The 20,251-nt window shown below is 37.2% G+C and overlaps 1 protein-coding gene across 1 annotated transcript in view; it reads left to right on the forward strand.

Annotated features, from left to right (window-relative positions):
• LOC129423690 (dynein axonemal intermediate chain 1) overlaps positions 1-20,251 on the forward strand; it is a 29,623-nt gene that overhangs the window by 7,511 nt on the left and 1,861 nt on the right. Inside the window, exons 16-19 of the mRNA XM_055180073.2 lie at positions 409-488; positions 3,976-4,124; positions 6,084-6,183; positions 12,848-13,030. Of these exons, the coding sequence (XP_055036048.1) occupies positions 409-488; positions 3,976-4,124; positions 6,084-6,183; positions 12,848-13,030 (512 nt within the window). The remainder of the gene's footprint in view (positions 1-408; positions 489-3,975; positions 4,125-6,083; positions 6,184-12,847; positions 13,031-20,251) is intronic.

The raw sequence follows: 20,251 nt of genomic DNA on the forward strand, positions 1-20,251 counted from the left end.
AAAAGTGCTACCGCCAGACCCAGAGATCAGCTGAATGGATTTAAAAACTGTAAAAGTCAGATGTTTGACTCTGGGGGAGCTGGGAAATTAGCATATTTTCAAAAAAAGTGTCCCTTTAAGTTCTACACTGAGCTAACGTTATTGTGTACATACAGTATACAACGTTAGCTAAAGATCCTCTTTTCGCACAGCGGTGATCCATGCTCGCCGTCATCTCGTGTGTTTAGAAAACATTTTTATTTTCGCCAAGGTATTTGTTCCAGAGATCAGTTAAGTCAATAACCAGACCGATAAACAACCACAGACCAGAAGTTAACTCCGGGCCAGGCGCATAATCAAGACAACTGTCATGCGTCTGATGAATCCATCTGTAACATACTCACTAAAGACTTTCTCTTTTGTGTGTAGCTTGTGGAACAGCTTTTGACTTCCATAAACAGATCGACTACCTTTTTCTTGTTGGCACTGAGGAAGGAAAGATTTACAAGGTTTGTTATCTGCAATCACACTTCTTGATTTTTTAAATATGCTATACAAAACTATCCCAAATTTGTGGTTATATTGGGATCATGCCTACATCCAGCTGTTTTCTTAGATTTGTGTGTTCTCGACTCCGGAAGTGTTGACTTCTTGTGTTTGTGGTAGTCGTCTCCTGCTGGTCAGTCACTGTTTATATAATGCACCTTTCATCAAGCAGCGAGGAAGTGCTCTTCTTAACTCCCTTACTCTGTGCTGCTATCTCAGCAGTACGGGGCGGCTTCGGATAATAACAGTCTGTCTACTTCTCTCTTGTTTTTTTGCTTTTTTATTATTCAGCCAGGGGTCGACCAGCCCTCAGACTATTCATTTAGGCAGGCCAGACACAATTTTCTCTGTTTCTGTGTATGCTGCATGTTGTTCTGTGTGATTTGTTTCATTTTAAACGACTGAGATCACATGCAAACACATGCCCTAGTTTTTATATTTTTTCTCATAATGACTTCCTTCCACTTCGACTCACACACCACACACACACACACACACACACACACACACACACACACACACACACACACACACACACACACACACACACACACACACACACACACACACACACACAATCCTATTAAATCATACCAAAAACACCAAGCAAGGGTTGCCCTGTGCCTGATTTATTGAACTAGGTTTGTACATACCATGGTAATGCCACAGCCTTTAAAAATGCAGAGGGTTTATCTTTTTTTTCACATCTGTAGGGTAACCACTGACTGCTAGTATCCTATAAGTACTATCACACCGTCATTCTATAGAAAAGGTGGAATTCGGGTGATGGAAATTTGCTTAAATGAACTTCTTTCAACATACCAAAACTTCTTTAATAGCATTAATTAACTTGTCAAATCTATGAATCCGCAAAACGGAGAGCTTAATCTATTTCTAACTTTTTAATAGATTTTAATAAAGAATCCATGAGTCATTTATTTGTCATTGGTGTTACCTGTGATTTAAACATTAATGTTGATACTAAATATTTTTTGTCATTACAGCTTGTGTATTTAGTTAAAGGTTGAGTAGAGGAATGATAACAGCAAGAAAAATAATTGATTATTAATATTTGTTTAATTAAATTCTTAATCGTTACCCAGCATTGTATGAAATTATTTGATTCTCAGTTTGACTTTTTTCTTTAAAACCAACAAAAACAAAAATATTCAACCAAAAAGGCTTTGATGCAAAGACTGAAATATCAACAATGTCTTCCCTACTGAAAAATCCAGCTAAGACCAGCATAAGCTGATGAGCTGGTTTTAGCTGGTCTCCAGCTTGGTTTTAGCTGGTTTTGCTGGTGTAGGAAGCTGGTTTTGCTGGTGTCGCAAGCTGATCTAGCTGTGTTTTGGTCACTTTTTAAGCTGGTCTAGCTGTGTTTTGGTCACTTTTAAAGCTGGTCTAGATGGACTTAGCTGGTCAGGCTGGAAGACCAGCTGGCCCACCAGCATGACCAGCTTTGTCAGGCTGGGAGGACCAGTGTAAACCATCTTAAACCAGCTAAAACCAGCTACCAGCTTGTGCTGGTCTTAGCTGGATTTTTCAGTAGGGTTACATCCCATATCAACAACAAAATATTACTAGAAAGTACAAGAAAATACATTCATAACACCAAAACTTGGTTTAACACCAATGACACAATGTTCAGTTCCGTTCTTTTTATTTAACCAGGTTAAAACTCATTGAGATTAAAATCTCTTTTACAAGAGTGACCTGGCCAAGAAGGCAGCAACAAATAGTTAAAATATACAATTATACAATATACAACAAAACATAAAACACACTCATAAATCACAACAACAATTTACCAAGGGGTAAAACATGTAATTTGTTAAAAGCAGCTTAAACTCATTTAGTGACGGCAACGTGGTGAGCTTTAAAGTATCCTGTAGATAATTCCAAGAGGAGGCGGCATTATATGTAAAACCTTTTTTCCCTATCTCTGTTCGAACCCTAGGAACTTTAAAATGCATGAAATCATTTGAGCGAAGTTGGTAGCGTCCGTTGGGGTTTGAAAAGTTAAGAGACAAGTAATGTGGATTAAGACTGCAAATCGACTTATAAATAAAACAATACCAATTAAAACGTAATGTAACACCAATGACAACATTAGAATATAATATAATAGATAATGAATATGATAAAACTTATAAACTTTCATAAAATTTTCCATCTTGTTATGTTGATCAGTTAAAGGAATAGTACTTAGGAGGTACCCGTTAGAGAAGTAACACTAATGACAGTAATATCAATGATGGTAACACCCATGACAATTTCCAGAAAAAAATAATATTTTAACAAAACGGCTGCCATTAGCCATGTGCTATTTTATCAGAGATGTAACAATCACATACGTATTCAGTATAATGTATTTTTATGTAAAGATCTTAACACTCCCATCTATAAAAAAAGACTAACACTAATGACATCCAAAAAAATCTTATCTCAAAATTCTTAGATATATCATGATATTTTAGACAAATAAGGTAAGACATCTCACAAACCTTTTGCGTTCCTCCACCACACTTTCACTGACCTCTTGACCCATGAAAAACTTCAAAGAGCTCATGCATTGTTTCAAAATAAAAGTGCTTTGGGTAGGGTAACACCAATGACATAAATTTGGGGGACAAATATTGATTTGATATTATTCATATTAATCGTGTATTTTTACCATTTCAGTGTTGTAGTAAATTCATACAGGGTAAAAGCTATATGTAAATTAGATTTGTTTTATAAAAAACATGGTTTTAAATAATAAGTACACCGTTCAACTTCCATGTATGATCAAAGGGACAGGCCATTTTTTAGGACCAGACATTAAAAATATTTATATTTATTAAATATATATCATTATGGGAAATTAACTTTTTTGTAGAATGACCCACACATTCACATTACCCTTGTTCATTTTCACCAATACAGAGCTCAAAGTAATGAAAAGTAAATTACTGATAGCGCAGTCAGTTTTCTGATTGCTATCAAAAAGTGCATGGGATGATCTTGTAAGCTTATGAATCACACAGGCACCCACAGTGTAAAATATGCAATAAAACTGGTAGTTTAAGGTTTTATCTTGTTTCATTCGCTACGTTGGAAAAGATGCGCTTGATGCTCATTAAATCTCAGAATTGCCAGCGATAAACCGCGGGTGAAAAACTACCATCTGTCTCCCTGAAGACTGACAGCCAATCTCAGCGTTCTTCAGATTTATCCCTAAGATTAAGCTCAAAGCCCTTATGTTTTAGATGCTCTGCCATTCTGTCCTGGAAACAATGAATGCAATCCATCAAGCACTCCTCTTGAGCTAAACTAGACAAACTAAATGAAACTTTTTTTTAAATGTGATACTCTTGATAATTTTTTTTTTAAATATCAATACTTTTTCTTAATGGTCTTAATAATTCAACAGTTTTACCAATGTGTGTGTGTTTGTGTGTTTTGCAGTGCTCCAAATCCTATTCGAGCCAATTACTGGAGACATACGATGCCCACAACATGGCGGTTTATGCTGTAAGGTGGAACCATTTCCATCCCAATGTCTTTATTTCCTGCAGTGCAGACTTCAATGTGAAAATCTGGGATCACACAGTCACGTATGTGCAGAATTCCCTACAGCATCTACATTTAATTTTCCATTGACTGCTGTCAGCAGCCTTTTTCAGCTAATCTCATTTCACACACATTACTCTTCCAATTACAATAAACAGACATAGCTTGTCAGTGTATTTATTTGATAGATCTATAGACCATTTCAAAAGATGTAAACAATACTCTGTAAAGAAGCACTTCCTGTTTCCGTTTTTTAACACTAGATAAACGTTGGGATAAAATAAACCAACAGAACATATAAACCTGAATTAACTGAAGTTAAACAAACATCTTAAAGATAATAATATATGTCAAATAAAAAAATAACCGTCACAAACTGTAACAGGAAGTGTCTCTGGACCAGTGTTGTTTTGATCATTCGAACTGGTCTATTAGGCTTCCCCTGTTCTGCCAAAAGACACCCTTGGGTTATCAATAATTACAATTAAGCTGTGTCCCAATTCGAAGGCTGGATCATTCGAAGGTCGCGTCCTTTAAATGTGATGTACAATGAATCTCGGGATATAGTGCTAGGCTGTGAAGGATCTATTTCTTCTATCCTTCTTGGCTTGAGAAACGAAGGACGCATTCTGAGGCTGCATTTTAAGCATCCTTTCGAATTGGGATGGCCTTACTAGCCTTCAGTCGCGCTGCTGTGACGCCGCCAGTCTTGGAGCCTTCAGAGGTCACAGCCTTCAAACTGGGACACAGCTTTGGTCTTTCATCCTTGCTGAATATTTTGTATAATGCTATGTGTTGGTTAGCACTGATGTGATTGAAGGAATAGTTCACTGTGATATGAAAATTAACTATAATTTACTCACCATCATGCCAACATAGACGCATATATATGAGCATTTTCAATTGTGGGTGAACTATTTCTGAAGTTTTAAGGATTTAAAGTGGATGCAGTACCCGCGACTGCCAGCAGAGAGCTCTTGTGCTTAAGCAACAGGTCCAGCCAGGGTCAGCTACACAAGATCTGTCTGCTGTCTGTCCAAATGTGTTTTACTACCATGGATCTATACTTCCTGAAAGATTTATAGGGTCTATAAAGGTTTGTGGTCTGTCCAGGCTGAGCAATTAAAAGTGTGTTTAAAGATTAAGTATATAGAAACAAGGAACATCCATTATGCCATTTTAAACAAATTTCACAAGAGCAAAAAATGTATTATTATTTCTGTATGCAAAAACTCAAATGTTAACACAGGAACATGAGAGATGCTTTTTCATGTCAAGAAACTGAGAGTACAGTAACTGCAGCGGCAGTCTCAATGGACCAATTAAATACTTTGCAGTAGTAAGAATAAGATTCAATAAGACTCTGTAAAACTCTTATATATTTCTCTCTGTGAATGACTGCACTGTGAAAGATGATGTGCCTCTCAAGTCTTTTTCTATGCCTGTTTGAAGTATAATGTATTTATCTAAGATTATTTGACATTATCAAATTGTCTTGAGCATCTGATTACATCTGAATCTCATCCGTGCCCACAGTAATAGTTTAATGAGTGAAACCAAATACGTGCCATTACCTAAAATATAAAAGATGGAGCACACCAGAAAGCTTTCAACACTGAGGCAGGCGGTGATACACAGATAAAGTTCGTGAGAGACAAAGGATTATCTGCCGTGGTGCAAAGATAAAAACGGGAGATATCCATTCATCCGTCATCACCAGACTGAGCAGCAGTCTTTTTCATTGGATTTATGGTACTATTGATTTTAGGTACCTTCTGTCTTCCTCATTTCTATGATTGCCTGGGGAAGTCATAATAATGTTGGTTTTAAGGAAGACTACAGATGGCTTTTTTACATCCTTGAAACACTACCCGTTTATAGTCTGACTTTAAACAAAAGCTTTGACTCTCTGCATGACCACTTTAAATTATTTCAGAAGAGTGTGTTTTGAGTAAATATTAAAGTTTATTATCTGTGCAAGTAACAATCTGTGTATTTGATAGGGCACCCATGTTTACATTTGACCTGAATGCTGCAGTGGGAGATGTGGCCTGGGCTCCGTACTCATCCGCTGTCTTTGCTGCTGTCACTACTGATGGAGAGGTAAGACAAGATTCATAACACTGAACCACAAAACCAGTCGTGAGGGTAACATTTAAATTTAAAATGATCATACATTTCATTATTTCAAAGTAGCGTTCCATTGATGTATGGTTTGTTAGTATCGGTAGGACAATATACAGATACAACTATTTGAAAATCTTGAATCCGAGTGTGCAGCTCAGTGTCGCGCCGAGTCTCATCTAGGACAACTCGGAGGTATCGTAAACCGGAAGTGCACATTAAATAGCGCGAGCTTCGTCAGATAGCATCTACTTAAAAATGTAAAATATACGTTAGCAGCCAATGTTAATCGTTAATGATTTGGGAGAAATATGATGTTATTTAATGTTAAACTATGTGAGTGGCGCTGTGTGGCGCGACAGGGATTTGAGCAACTTCCTCAGTCAAAGCTGGGCGGCGCCGGTATGCGTATACTCACAGAAAACAATGTGTTAGATTTTTTTAGAATGGCGCTGCGCGTCCGGTGTGCGGTCCCCTTTAAAGGCGGGGTGCATGATTTTTGAAAAACACTTCGGAAAAGGGAGTCGGGCCGAGCACCAAAACACACTTGTAGCCAATCAGCAGTAAGGGGTGTGTCTACTAACTGGCATTGTTGCAAATGTGTGTGGCGGGTCTATCGAAAGAAGGTCCAGATTCTATTGGGGTAGGGGCGTGTTTGTTTAGGTGATAACAAATGTCAACATTGGCTTTCAGAGATCATGCACCCCACCTTTAAGGCACAAGGTCACATTTGATACTTGCAAGATGGTTACAAGTTGCAGTGCAGAACAAGGGGATGTATCAGTTTTCCTTAAACAGAAAGACTATTTATTGTAAATGTTAAAAGTGCTAAAAGTTAATTTTGTCCATGGTTAGGAGAACATGCAAACAAATGTTGATTATAGCTAAGCTTTCATACATGGACCAAAAGCCACAAAATTATCATTTTGATTTCATGTGCTCTTTAATGGTAGTAATAATAAACAATAATAATTCAATAAAGGTAAAAAGCAATTATTTAGGTTTCTAAATAAGGGAAGTGCTTTATAATCCACACACCAGCTATTGCTGAAGAGGAAACTGAGACTATGTTCAGAATAAAAAAAAAACTACTAAATATTGCTTAGTATACATTGTGCACTTCCCACTGCCTGTGGTTGTGCAATCAAATAATAAAGAAAGGAGTAGATGTTAAAAATCATTACTGTAATTATCATCAGTTCATTTGTCAAACTGGAAATAGAAGGTCTAGTGCATTGCATTGTGGGATACATTATTAAACAGTATAATACAGACAGTGGACAATGTAGTATATCATCCAAGAATAGTACACCGTAAAAAAATCCTTGTTGCACGTGTTTAATTTTAAACAGCTTGAATTCATTCAAAGTCATTTCAACTTTTTTGACTAGTTAATTGCTATAAATTATTAAAATTAAGTTGTAATAATTTAAGCCTATTTAACTTTATTGTTTTTATTTATACTTTCTCCTCACTAGGATTTAATTCAAGTTGTTTAAACTTAAATATTTAAGTGCAGAAAGGATTTTTTTTTACATTGTACTGCATGAATACCAAAAAATGTTCACAATGTACATACTGCATATTTAAAAAAATTGTAGCATGTTTGAATGCTATTCAGAACATAGCCAGTGATTTAATATTCAATGTAATGTCAGGAAACACTCCATTCCTATTGAAGAGATATTTGGAGACACCCGCATACCCGCCCTTATAAGCATTATAATGATTTGTTAATGAAACACAGTAGCATCCAAACAGTGAGATTTGTGTCCAACCATATGTGACTTCACCTGTACGCTATAGCACACAAACACAAACAGTCTGCCCGTGTGAGTCAAGAGCCGTGACATCCATCCTGTGTCCTATCGCTACCAATTAATCTTACTCACACAGCTGCTCTCAAGCAACCGTCTAGGACGCTTTCGGGCATCACCTGTCAGTCTCAGGCTCCATCAGGTTGGACTGCCGTGCTGTGACGGCTTTCACTGTTATTTACTAACACCCGGCTCCGATGGGCTAAATTACACCTGCTCTCTACAGGAAGCCTATTACAGTGGGATCCTGTAGGCATCACTCTGTTTCCCAGCAAACACAAACAACTCAAATGCTGCTTTGGTGTAATATCAATGTAGGCAATTGGCGGACAAGATGAGAATGTAGTTTTTGTTGAAAGTAATAGGTTTAGTCTGGATATACATGAAATGCACATTAATCTTAAATTGCTCTAACGGCAACATTTCATGTATGCATTACCTGAATAAACAAAAATGGAAAACATTTATTGTTTTATATTATTATTTGTGGCCATGCCTGTGAAAACCAACTTAAGTCATTTTAGTGATTTACATAAAATCATAATGTTAAAGCATTTAGTAAAAATATAACCTAATATTGACTTAACAAGGTAATGGATTGAAATCAATGAATGGAATTAAACTACTTTTTTACCTTGTTGCTTCTAATCTCATGATGAGACTTTAGCCTGGATTTTACAGAAAGGGTCACATTTATCTCTTAAAACTTATATGACTTCTGTGCAACACAAAAGTAGGTACTTGTCAGGGAAACTTTTTGAATCAAAAGTGAATGGTGACCATAAGTGTCAGACAGAATTTTCAAGATTTTAGCAAATAATGAAAACCAGTCTTTTTCTCAAACAAATATATCACACAGATTAGGGAAATAACACACACATCATACAGATTATGCAGATATGCAATATGAGATTTTGCTTTGCTTTAGAGCTTAACTCTGGAGATGAAGATGATCCCTATCCACGTTCATCATATGGTGTACAGCAGAGCGCATTAATCCTATCCTTTGGATTTCTATAGATTAAAGGCTTACTGGCTTGGAGCAAAAAATTATGTTAATTATAAAAAAGCTTTTTATATTTGGCTGAACTATCCCTTGGGGTATTACTAACACATTTAATTTTGTAACATTTGTCATTTTTTTAACATTTGTAATCGTTGACATTTGTCCAAATAAAATGATAGATGCTTTTAATATTCATTACATTTTATTTATCGAATTTTGATATCAGGACATGACATAGGCCCTTAAAGGAAAACACCAGCGTTTTTCAATATTTTACTATTTTCTTACCTCAACTTGATGAATTAATGCATACCTATATTTTATCAATGCGTGCACTTTTAATCTTTGTACAGCGCCTCGTGAATGTGTTACCATTTAGCCTATAGCCCCATTCATTCCTATGGCTCCAAATAGGGATTAATTTAGAAGCCACCAAACACTTCCATGTTTTCCCTTTTTAACCCTTATGGGTTGTTGAGGTCATTTTTGGCCATTTTTTATTTTTTTATGTCTTAATTTGGCAACTTTCTCTGTGTTTCAGCAAATGGAATGGTTTTGGTGACAAATCTTATATTTACACATATTTTGAGAAAATGCTTTGAAATTTTTCAAATACTCAACAATACACCGTGGGCAAATTTACTACCCTTTCGAGTTGTTCGTGTACAAAAAAGTCGCTTAATTAAACGGCTGTAAAAATGTATCAGATAAATATTTTTTTTGACATTTTTTCATAAATCTGTTAATCACCCTCAGTACTGATCAAAACTACCAAATGCTTACAAAATTTCCATGATTTTAACTCTTTAATTGCCAAGTTCATAAGTGATATCACTAATTTGATGAAAAAAAAACCTGCACAAAATTACAGATTTTCAATATTAAAAGTGATTGTGGACTGGATTTTTTAAAACCTTTTTCACAGTCTTGGGCTTGTCAAAGATTGGTAAAAACATTGGCTTTAATGCATTTTTAGTTTTTGTGCAGCATCAGTTTTTATTTTTTTTCCCTAATTAGTTGTTTGTGGGTTTTTTCCCCCATTGACTTCCATTTTAACAACATTTTTTGATTGCAAAGCCATGGCATCATATAATCGTGCAATCTTGATTGTTGGTGGTTTTTCCTTTTGCTAAGAGGTAAAATTGGTTATTTTTACTGTTGACCATCATGTGCCACCATTAACCCTTTAGTAGGCCTGTGCAAAAAACAGAGCTTAATTTCTGGTAATTGAAAATTTCCCCCAAATCAGTGACACCACTTATAAACTTGGCAATTAAGGAGTTAAAATCATGGAAATTTTGTAACATTTGGTAGTTTTGATTAGTACTGAGGTTGATTAACATATTTATGAATTTTTTTACATTTTTACAGCCGTTTAATCAGAGCCGGCGCCAGACCATAACTAACAGGGGGGCACTCGGCTTCCAACGGGGGGCACGCAATAGCAACAATAACTTGCAAAAACAAGACATTAAAACAACAAATACAGCAAGCACACACTCATACAACTAGTACAGCTCATTTCCCATATAAAGTGCAAAAGACCACAAACTATGCGCAAAACTATTGAACTTCGACCGCGGCGTGAGCGCAAGCTAAGCTCCGCTGCGCTCGCGCTTGGCTCGACGCAACAACAAACCGCCCTCGCGCGGCACAAGCCATTGAAATGAATGGGTTTCATAGCGCAGCGCACACCGCGCCCTAGCTTTAAAAAAAGCTGCTTTACCATAATCACGTCGTAATGCTGTTAACAGTCTATAGCCACACTTCACATTTAAGCTTACGTAATTTAAAACAACGCTAACTTACCTTTAAAATAGCTGAAGACGGCGTGTAAGAACATTAAACTTCCTTAAAACAGTGTCCTGTAGATTTGAAAATTCCACCTCGACCTCTAATCTCTGAGTTTGAGCCAGTCTGTGTTTGCATGAAGATGAAGCAGGCGGTGCTGGTTCGTTCTAAATGTTCTAATATCCATATTTTACACGATCCATAAAATGGCGCGAAAAAACACATTGCTAGTATCAAGTAACAAATATGCTAAAGACGTAAGACGGGTGAGACGCGGCAATACATCCAATCAGAGAAACTGGTCTATTTTAATTAAAGAAAACATATATCAACTATATTTTCCTCATTTGATTACATTACAAATCATGAAACATTAAATGTTTAATTTATTTAAATTATTCTTGATATATATTAAAGTAATAAAAAACTTTGTAGGGGGGGCACAACAACCTGTTCGGGGGGGCACTGCCCGCGAATGCCCCCCCTTGACGCCGGCCCTGCATTTAATTAAGTGGCCTTTTTTGTACACGAACAACCAGAAAGGGTAGTGAATTGTAACAACTCACAAGGGTTAAAGACTGTTACATGAGTAGCACAAAATAAAACTTTTGTTTGGAGCCATAGGAATGAATGGGGCTAGCCTAAATGCTAACACATTCAAGAAGTGCTGTACAAAGATTAAGAGTGCACGCATTGAAAATAAAGGGATGTATTAATTAATCTAAGTTGAGGTAAGAACATAGTAAAATATTGAAAAACGCTGGTGTTTTCCTTTAATCAAATAGCTATATAATGACATTATATATCAATAGCATATGCACCTATACTGCTATGACAATGACTTTAAATTTAGCTTAACTGATTAGGTATGTGCCGTATCAGTCTTTGGTAGATAGCGTATATGACAATATTAAACTAGTATTGGAATTGATCCAGTTTTTTGCTCCTCTGCTGTTAGCCGACAGTCTCGACTATTTGTAACTGTCAAAAGAAAAACAAAAAAATTCAAGGTATCCCACAAATTCATGAAAATAACCATAGCTGATTAAATTGCTCATCGAGAGGTTCCTTCCGGTGCAATCTTTGCCACAAAATTGTTGTGTTAGATGCCGTGTTACTCCCGCAGTTACAGATGGCATCATTAGTCCTGACATGGTACGTGTCCTCTCATTGCTGCGTCAGCCACCCAGAATATCATTCGTCTGTTAAGACAAATTCACACTCACTGACTAATTATGAACCACGCTGCTTGACAAATATTTACAAATGAGGATCTAAGCCTGAATTCAGCTGCCTCTGCTCCCCTCTCATTGATCTGACACAGCAGTGACCACACTTAGGTGGGCAGCATGATGTGTGAATGACAATGAGGAGGATGGAAATTATAATCACACATCACTTGCTCACTCCCTTCTGTATAATTACTGTAGCCTTGTTGGATCGTTTTACATAGACAACAACTTTTATTTAGTGTTGGCAAAAAGTCACAAGGATAAGTTGCCTACCTTTTAAAACTGACTTCGTGTCAAGTCATTTAAATGTAGGTTTTGGAACAGATTTTTGTCATCCTCGGACCAATGTGTAATCACAGATGCTGTTTCACAGAGGAATTAATACACAAGCAAGAGTACTGTTTAAAGTTGAAGGTTCATATCTAGGTTTTGTGAGCACTAAAGTTGAAATGTGAATTCGGGCTTGTATACACACAGAGGCTCATGCACATACAAACATATATACATACAAATATGGTTCTCCTCACCAGATGGTCTAATTTTTTAACACCTCCGCAAACAAGATAGCACTCATACACATGAATATATATATATATAAAAAAAAACGCACACACAAACCCAAATGCATCATAAGCGCGCTGGCATATTTTTTGCAGCCAAAGTGAAAGAATATATTACAGAGGTGCTAATAGTGCTAATGCCTATTTCTCACTAAAAACATGAAAACAAACATAAATGAATGAAAATCAAATATAGAATAAAACAGCCTGTAATGCAACCGCTTTTCTCTTTTTTAGGTTCATGTGTTTGACCTCAGCATCAACAAATTTGAGGCTCTCTGCCAGCAAGCGGTAGTAGCTAAGAAGACCAAACTAACTCACATTGAGTTCAACCCCGTTCACCCAATCATCATCGTGGGCGATGACCGTGGCTATGTCACCAGCCTAAAGCTCTCTCCCAACCTCCGCAAGAAGCCTAAGGTAAAACATGCCCTCGTGTTATGTGTAGGCCTCCAAAGATCACATGAAATCACTGCAGCTCACTCGTATTCAGTATCAATTGTTAAAATCACCACTGTATCAAGCTACAATTTTTAGAAAGCTGTATCCGTATCTTTGCAAACCGATGTGTATATACGGCCCGCTGTGGTAGAATGAAAATCATATTTCATTAGAGCGTTATTGAGCGTTTCACTTTAGCTAAGTGGAAATGAATGAGAATGTTCCGGTAACACATTAACATAGCCCCTTGAACCGCTTCCCCCGTGATGTAAATTTAAACATTATTTGTTTGCCTTGCATTAGCCCGTAGAGTGACTTGAGACATCAATCAGCTAGTCTATACTGATGCATAAATTACATGATTGAGAGCTTTTCTGAGCAAAGTTTATGAGATCTGGTGAATGCTATCCATTTCCTTTTATCTCAATGACAGTTATTTGGGTGACCGTGTAGTTGTGCGTGACATGCATGCATGCTGCCATCGTTACTCACTGCACTCAGCCAATCACCTGTAAAGGTCATGTGACTCTGGTGCATTGACATCAAAAACAGCAGAAGCAGATTCCTTTTTTGCTTTGAAAGGGATAGTTCACCCCTCCCCCCCAAAAAAACAAAACATATCTGCCATCTACTCACCCTCATGTTTTCAAAAAGTTCACAAAGTTTTTCTCTTCCACTAAATACAAAAGAAGATATTTTGATAAATGATTGTAAGATAAACGAGTGGCTTTCATAGTAGGATAAACAAATACTATGGAAGTCAATAGGTGTTCTTACCAAAATATCTTCTTTTGTATTCAGTAGAAGAAAGATACTCATACATTTTTATAACAACATAAGGGGAAGTAAATGATGACATCATTTTCATTTTTGAGTGAACTACCCCTTTAAAGGGACATTCCAGTTTTTTTGAAAATATGCTCATTTTCCAGCTCCCCTGGAGTTAAACATTTGGTTTTTGCCGTTTTGGAATCCATTCAGCCGATCTCCGTGTCTGGCGGTACCACTTTTGGCATGGCTTGGCGTAATACATTGAATCTGATTAGACCACCAGCATCGCGCTAAAAAATAACCAAAGAGTTTCGATATTTTTCCTAAAACTTGACTCTTCTGTAGTTACATTGTGTACTAAGACCAACAGAAAATTAAAAGCTGTGATTTTCTAGGCAGATATGGCTAGGAACTATACTTATATTATGGCGTAATAATCAGTGACTTTGCTGATGTAACATGGCTTCGGGAGGCGTAGTGATATTACGCACTGCCCGAAAATAGTCCTCTTGGTTACTTTCAATGGCAGGGGACTATTTTTGGGCAGTGCGTAATAGTGCGCAACTTTTAATTTTCTGTCGTTCTTAGTACACGATCTAATTACAGAAAGAGTCATGTTTTAAATAGGAAAAATATTTAAACTCTTTGGTTATTTTTTTGCGCGATGCTAATGGCCTAATCAGATTCTATGGATTGTGCTAAGCTATGCTAAAAGTGCCAGACCTGGAGATCCGCTGAATGGATTCCAAAACGGTAAGAATCAAATGTTTAAGTTAGAGATGCTCCGATTAGCATTTTTGGGGCCGACTACCGATCACCAAGATCATGATCTGCCGATCGCTGATCAGTGCCGATCACAGAATAGCAGTGGAATGCAAATCTTTTATCTATAATCTAGCAGAGTTTGCAACATTTGTAGAAATGAAACTAACTATAAATTATATATATTATTGGTTAAATAGAGAATCAAATAAATAAGCACAACAAATATTTCTTCTTGCAAAGAGAAATGTAATATGCCTTTAAAAAGGTTTATGTCTGTTAAAAGTAATTAAAATAAAACACTTCACAGTCTTTACTGTATGAATTAAATATACACGCATTCGTATGAATTACAACAGTTCTTCAATGATGAGCAGAGAGTAATTTTATTGAGAGATGAATTAGGATACTGTAGCTTTAAGACGTGGGAGAGATCGTTCTCTTCACGTGCACTGATGACAGGCTGCTGTGTATGCGTGCGGCGGGTGTCCGCAAACAAGAGCAGCTGTGAGGAAAATGAAAGTTTAAACCTTCAAAACTTTAAAACAAATGCAAGTAATAAACTTTCGGCATGAGGATGCAATTGTCCGGGCTAGATATGTGTTGTATACGCTGTTTGATGGGGAGGTGAAGACGCCTCGCGCTGTTGACCGGAGCGCGTCCTCATAGAAAATATGCATATCTCTATAAAGGCAGAGAGAAAAATCCAAATCTGCACGTCACACATGAGCAACGGGTTACAAAATGCTCGCACTGTGTAAAATGGTCTCTAATTGCAGCCGCATCGCTATGATGACAAAAGTAAACAGAAAGATCGGCTCATGAGATCGGCAAATTTAACGAGTGCCGATCGCGTCATTTAATGCCATTATCGGCCGCTTACGATCGGCGGCTGATCGATCGGCGCATCCCTAGTTTAAGTCTAGGGGAGCTGGAAAATGAGCATATTTTCAAAAAAAGTGGAATGTCCCTTTAAGTGAACTTCAAAACCATTAGGTCACTAATGAAACATCTTAATAAAAAGAGTCCCTAGCTGTGACTGGGGCGGTATCTCAAAAAGTAACCCTTGGCACCTAAAGAGAGTTCATATTAGTACCTTTTAAAGGGTAATGAGCCAGTGACAGCTTGGGACCATTCTTCAGTGTAGCAACGCCCCATGCTCACATTATTGATTTAAACAACAAAATGAACACCATAAACATAATAGTGAAATATAAAAAATCTCCATACAGTATGGCTTACAGTTGTACAACTCTGTACATGAGATGATAATTTTCCACCTATCCTATTGCATCTGTTAACATCCTTCCAGCGAGCTGTGTGTGTAATGCATCTATTCATCTCTATTTCTGTCATTTGTTAGTGGCATATGATGGATCAGGTTTCTTTTTTAATTCTGTTAATGTCACCCCTGTGTTATAGAACTCAACTCTTTAATATCGTCTCTTGTGTTCTTCATAACAATGCTAGTTTTTCATCTATCAATTTAGCGAGATGAACTCACTGAGTGATCCTGTGCTATGCCATCATCTTACAGTAAGAATACGAAATTAAAGGGACACTTTTTTTGAAAATATGCTAATTTTCCAGCTCCACTAGAGTTAAACATTTGATTTTTACCGTTTTGGAATCCATTAAGTTGATCTCCGGGTCTGGTGCTGGTACTTTTAGCATAGCTTAGCATAATCCATTGAATCTGATTAGACCATTAGCATCGTGCAAAAAAATAAGATATTTTTCCTATTTAAAAACTCGACTCTTCTGTAGTTACATTGTGTACTAAAACTGACAGAAAATTAAAAAATGCGATTTTCTAGGCAGATATGGTTAGGAACTATATACTCTCATTCTGGCGTAATAATCAAGGACTTTGCTGCTATAATATGGCTGCAGCAGGCGTAGTGATATTACTAAGGGGACAATTTTTGGGCAGTGCATAATATCACTATGCCTGCTGCAGCCATGTAAAACAGCGATGAAAGGGGCCTCGCACCCATGGCCACCACCAGCCGATGGCCTTAGGAAAGCAGTAAACAGTAGGCGATATGCATTTAAGTGGATAAATATAGGAGGAATATGGCAATGGTATTTTGACGTGCCACACCTCCTGTTGGCAGCAGGGTGCATGAATATGAATATTGCCATGTAGATGTGTTCAGACCAGGACTCTTATCAATCATGTGAACTTTGGGACACATCAGACATTGCATAATCAGTGTAAAACATGTGACTTCCTGTTGCCAGCTGGTGGCACTATAACCATAAATGACTATTGGCATGTAGATGTGTTTAGTCCAGGACTCTATCAATCATGTCAAGTTTGGGACACATCAGACATTGTATATAATCAGTGTAAAACATGTCACTTGGTGTTGCCTGGTGGTGGCGCTATGACTATAAGTGAATTTTGGCATGTAGATGTGTTCAGTCCAGGACTCTATCAATCATACAGATTGGACACTGTATGCCTGAGTTCCAGCAACTCTCTATTTCATAGCAAAACATCAAACTTTGTCATGCCAGAACAGATACATATTTTAATGTAGACTTAAATCATTCGCAATGTATCATCACAAAGGCCTTAAGATGAGATTCGCCAAATAAGATCCGATGAAAACTCTAGGAGGAGTTCATTAAAGTATGACAAAAACTGAGCCAAATTCACAGAAATATTTAAAAATAGCTGACATCCTGTTTGGTTTGGAGCATCACTCCAAGAGACTTTTTTGTAGGCTTTCCATTTTACAGAAGCGTACAAAATGTCATACACAGTCCGAGGGCTGCTTCCTTAAATATTTGAAAGTGGCTCTAAAACATGTCCCTACAGGTTGCCAGCTGGTGGCGCTATGACTATAACTGACTATTGGCAGGTAGAACCTCTGTGCACGGGCCCTAATAACAAAACTGTAATTAAAATCTATCCTTTCTGAGCTTTACATACAAGCTGCTGTCTGTCACACACAGCTTGTAAAATCTTTAATTTGTTGAGATCTCAGTCGATGTGTTCTGCTTGTGAAGGTCATTATATTTGATTGACTGAAACAGTTCATTCTAATGATGCACAGTGTCACAGGTTGAGATTGCCGTGTCCCCTAATGCTTTTCATTAGCAAGATGTACTGTATTATAGACCTTTGGCTATATTTACCTTAGACAATGAAAGAATCAGAGACTGTTGGAGTGCAATGTGTGTTTTAACAAGACTGATGGGGGTCATTGATGCTCTTTCACATTGAGTCATTAAACTTCATAAGTTAACCATTGTTTGTTCAGAATAAGCATGTTTTTCTCCTAATGCACACTGGCTGGTTTTATTCGTGTGGGATAATGAATTTGAAAATGTGATATAGCGTTGTCTGTACTGTATAATAGTTATACTCACTTCTTTTCGACCTTAATACGAATAGACAAATACAGGTACTGTAAGCCGTTAGTAGGATAAAACTATTCTACATATAAGTATTGTACAAAAATTGCTTTAAATAAATAAAATAAATCGAACAACATTGAAATTCCAGTAAATAATGGAAACACAAGGACTATTTGACATCTATGCTTACAGACTGTGATATCATTGATTTAAGAGCTTGACCTTTGCAAGTTTCCAGCTGCGATAAGAGAGGTATTGGTCAGTGGTGGCTAAGGCCAGACATGTAGGCAGACTTATCCGTCTACATGTGTGCTGTTTGTTGAAGCAATCCAGTACCATTAAGAACCGTGGGGTAGCGTCTGAGATGGTGAATAAAGACAGAAGGGTCTAAGTTCAGGTTACCCAACCACTGAGTTCACTACACATCTCAGATTCGCACACATCTCACCTCCCACAAGCCTCCAAAATGCTCTCTTGTATCAGCACGGATCTCAATGACTTGGCTGTGATTCATCAATCACAGCCCAGAGGGAATTTGTTATTGCTTAGAGGTTGGACTTTTTTTATAGGATGTGATACTCGGTTATATTACTCTGTTATATTTTATTACAGTATCATCGATGTACTCTAAGATTTGTATCCTAAAATGAAATCCTTTTATTATACAGTTAATGTAAATATGTGTGATTATTAAAGGTGGAGTGCACGATATCTGAAAAACATTGTGGAAAAGAGAGTCGTGCCGAATACCAAAACACACTTGTAGCCAATCAGCAGTAAGGGGCGTGTCTTCTAACCGAAATCGTTGCTTGGGTTGCGTATATGTGGGGCGGGTCTATCAACAGAAGGTCCAGATTCTATTTGGGTAGGGGCGTATTTGTTTAGGTGATAAAAAAATGTCAACATTGGCTTTGAGAGATCATGCACCCCGCCTTTAAATCTAAAACTATTTGATGAAAAATTGTTACAGATTATTTAAAATTAAACTCACAGGAATTGATATCTTACTAAAACTGAGCACAGTCTGAGACATTCAACTCAAGATGATGGATGGTCACTAAGGTCTCAGGAAAAACAGCTGAGAAATGGTACATTTTCTTGGAGAAACAATTTTGAGATGTTCATTTGATCTCCATAGTGATTTTTCTTTCAGATAGGTGCATTTATATTAATCCTCTACACACAAATGCTATTTTTACAGAATTAGATTAATTACATGATTCAGGTCGGAATTTGTTCCATGACTTTGCAATCTCAGCTGCAAACTATTTCCGAATTTACTGTTTCACAACAGGCCTTCTCATCAAACTCTCCTGTTTTAAATACCAGGGTCACAAAATAAACTTTAATTTCCAGCACAACACTGACTGCAATTACAAGCTTGACTGAAACATTAGGAGCTCTATTGGCAAGGGAGGCACTTAAACAACAGTGAAATCTTTCTGTTCTGCTCTTCCTTGCATAAGATCTCACAATCATCAGCTACAGTCCCATTCATTAAAAACAGGAACTTTTGCATAGCACTTGATTGATTAATTAAAGGGATAGTTCCCCCAAAAATGATTTTTTTCATGTAAATACGTATTTCTTTTTTATTTGTATATACTGCACATTTTACATAATGCAAATTTGTACATAAGTTCCAGATGTATACCTTATTGTTGTTGTTGTTGTTATTATTATTACTTTCACTTATTTAAATGTTCTTCCTATCGTGTCATATACACTCACCTAAAGGATTATTAGGAACACCTGTTCAATTTCTTATTAATTATCTAATCAACCAATCACATGTCAGTTGCTTCAATGCATTTAGGGATGTGGTCCTGGTCAAGACAATCTCCTGAACTCCAAACTGAATGTTAAAGAAAGGTGATTTAAGCAATTTTGAGCGCGGCATGGTTTTTGGTGACAGACGGGCCAGTCTGAGTATTTCACAATCTGCTCAGGTACTGGGATTTTCACGCACAACCATTTCTAGGGTTTACAAAGAATGGTGTGAGAAGGGAAAAACATCCAGTATGTGGCAGTCCTGTGGGCGAAAATGTCTTGTTGATGCTAGAGGTCAGAGGAGAATGGGCCGACTGATTCAAGCTGATAGAAGAGCAACGTTGACTGAAATAACCACTAGTTACAACCGAGGTATGCAGCAAAGCATTTGTGAAGCCACAACACGCACAACCTTGAGGCGGATGGGCTACAACAGCAGAAGACCCCACCGGGTACCACTCATCTCCACTACAAATGAGGCTACAATTTGCACGAGCTCACCAAAATTTTCAGAATTTGGCATAAACA

Source organism: Misgurnus anguillicaudatus, chromosome 9 (assembly GCF_027580225.2).
Source record: "Misgurnus anguillicaudatus chromosome 9, ASM2758022v2, whole genome shotgun sequence".
NCBI lineage: Eukaryota > Metazoa > Chordata > Actinopteri > Cypriniformes > Cobitidae > Misgurnus > Misgurnus anguillicaudatus.